The following is a 2,354-nucleotide window of genomic DNA, read 5'->3' on the forward strand; positions in this document are numbered from 1 at the left end:
AAATACATCAAAGAAGTTGCAATTGTTTGATGAGTTTGCAGATATAGAAATTTTCTCAGACAGTCATAGATGAAATCTCGCAGAAATATTTTGCTATGACCTTAATGTGAAAGCATGCAGACACGTTAAACCTGGGGCACCTATCCTCTTCAGTCCCCAGGTATCATATAGCATACCTCCAGGTATTATTTTTTTATGGGCCACGTACGCAGCGGAATCTTTTTCATCCTGTGATATCATACACGATAGACACCGCACTTGCCGCAGCTCACTTGTTCGTGCTTCTGCCAAGCACCACTAGGTGACAGCACAGATTGTAAAATAAAGATTCTGCAACTGCACAGCATGTCTCCGTGAAATAAAGGTAAAGACATAAATTTTCTCAATTACATGTAATTTCACATGCTTTAATAACTTAGGAAAGCTCTACAGACAATATTCACTCAATAGTCAACTATAAATTAATGTTATACAGGATTTATAAAAGTTAATGTTTTGGGTATCATATACTATACCCTGGGACTCAATGCCAATTTTGTTCACATCATGGAAGTGAGGTTATATTTGTTTTCCATTTGATTCTCAGGCTTGACTGATGAAGAGATCACTGAGTTGGTCAACAGAATTCATCCAGATGAGTCTGACGTAGAGTTCGATGAGTCTGATGAAGAAGATGACGCTTTGATACAAAAAAAAATCAAAGTGACGGAAGTTCATCAGATGAAGAAACTGTACCTCTTGCTAATATTCGAGAAAGAAGCGAGTTTTGGAGGCATACAAATGTGTAGGATTGGAGGCATACAAATGTGTAGGAATAAGTTTGTTATTAAAGAAATTACAGTCTCTTACTAGATGGTTTACTTAAAAAACCAATTTCCCTTTTTTTTTAGTTTTGAGGTGCTTAGCACTTCCAAAAACCTCCTATCCAACATTGCTGCCAGCACATCAGTAGCCACAGATGAACTCAAGAAACCATTTGAATACTTTTGCAAATACTTTCATGGTTAATTTTTTGAGGATATGTCTCAATTCAAAAATTATAGGAATGTCAGTAAATCAGGAAAATCACTAAATTGTACTGTAGAAGAAATGCACAAGTTTTGGGAAGTGAGTATTGTTGCAGCACTTATAGGTATACCACGTCTAAGAATGTGCTGGGAGAGGAAAAGTAGGTACCCACTAGTTGCAGACAATGTTTCAAGAGACAGATTTTACCTACTGAGGAACAATATAAAATTAGTTTATGTCAATGCTGTTAGTGAACAGGAAAAGTAATACCACTTTTGGAAAATAAAACCAATATTGGAGACTGTTAGAAAGGGATATTTAGAAAACCATCGGTCAACGGAAATATCTATCGATGAGCAGATGATTCTGTTTCATGGACAAGTGAAAATGAAGCAGTATGTAAAGGGAAAACCTAACCCAGAAGGTTTGAAGAATTTTGTCATGGCAAACCGTAATGGCATATATCATGATTTCTGTATGTATGAATGAAAAGGAAAACAAATTCAGTCTGAAAAAGTGCCCCCTCCAGAGAAGTTGGATGTAGAAGGCAGAGTCGTGTTGAAACTTAGTGATACATTGACACTAAAGCCAACAATTTATGTTAATAGATATTTTACTTCTGTTCCCCTCCTCACAAAGTTACTGAGAGACAGGAACATTACTGCCATTGGCACAATAATGCTGAGTCACATCCCCAGAAGTATACAGTTTGAGGAAGATGCAACAATGAGAAAAACAAGAGGCAGCCATGATCAGGTGGTAAGGAATGACGGGAACCTAACAATTATCAAATGGTTTGACAATCGAGCGATTTATTTGGCTTCAACAGAATCAGGTGTTGAGCCAATTCTAAAATGCACTCAATGGTCTAAAAAAGAGAAAAAGTACATTGAAGTTCCTCGCCCATGTGTAGTAAAGGCATACAATACTTACATGGGAGGTGTTGACCTGTTACATAGGATGGTGGGAAAGTATGGCATGAGAGCCTGACCCCCACAAATGGACCATCTGAGTGATTAATCACTTTATTGGTTTTGCAATTGCTGCTGCATTGTTGGAATACAGAGAGACTACAATGCAGAATGGTATTGCAAAGAAACATACAGTACCATCAGTATCAGTTCAAGCTTGATATTGCAGAAAATTTGATATATTTTCACCAACAGTCAAGTTTCCTGATCGAACCTGTGGAGCAAGAACTAGTCTCCAAAGATGAAGATTATTTGCAAGATAGGAAAATACCAAGACATCCCATTCCACTGCCACCAATGGAAAAAAGAAAAGCAAGCAAGCTTCATCTGCCTGACATGATGAACCATGTTCAGAATAACAGGTCAAAATGCCGG

The 2,354-nt window shown here is 37.5% G+C and overlaps 1 protein-coding gene across 1 annotated transcript; it reads left to right on the forward strand.

Moving 5' to 3' along the window:
* The first annotated feature begins 1,020 nt into the window (after positions 1-1,020).
* On the forward strand, positions 1,021-1,998 carry LOC126298034 (piggyBac transposable element-derived protein 3-like). Its single transcript, XM_049989355.1, has 3 exons — positions 1,021-1,271; positions 1,317-1,459; positions 1,502-1,998. The coding sequence occupies exons 1-3, from the start codon at positions 1,021-1,023 to the stop codon at positions 1,996-1,998; spliced, it is 891 nt and encodes a 296-aa protein (XP_049845312.1).
* The last annotated feature ends 356 nt before the right edge of the window (positions 1,999-2,354 follow it).

Source organism: Schistocerca gregaria, chromosome X (assembly GCF_023897955.1).
Source record: "Schistocerca gregaria isolate iqSchGreg1 chromosome X, iqSchGreg1.2, whole genome shotgun sequence".
NCBI lineage: Eukaryota > Metazoa > Arthropoda > Insecta > Orthoptera > Acrididae > Schistocerca > Schistocerca gregaria.

What these genes read in the sequence shown, in the direction of transcription:
- LOC126298034 (XM_049989355.1), top strand. Translation starts at nt 1,021, where the DNA reads ATGTCTCAATTCAAAAATTATAGGAATGTCAGTAAATCAGGAAAATCA. An exon ending in GCTGTTAGTGAACAGGAAAA is followed by an intron (nt 1,272 to 1,316) that starts GTAATACCACTT and finishes GGAGACTGTTAG; the next exon opens with AAAGGGATATTTAGAAAACC. An exon ending in GAATTTTGTCATGGCAAACC is followed by an intron (nt 1,460 to 1,501) that starts GTAATGGCATAT and finishes ATGAATGAAAAG; the next exon opens with GAAAACAAATTCAGTCTGAA.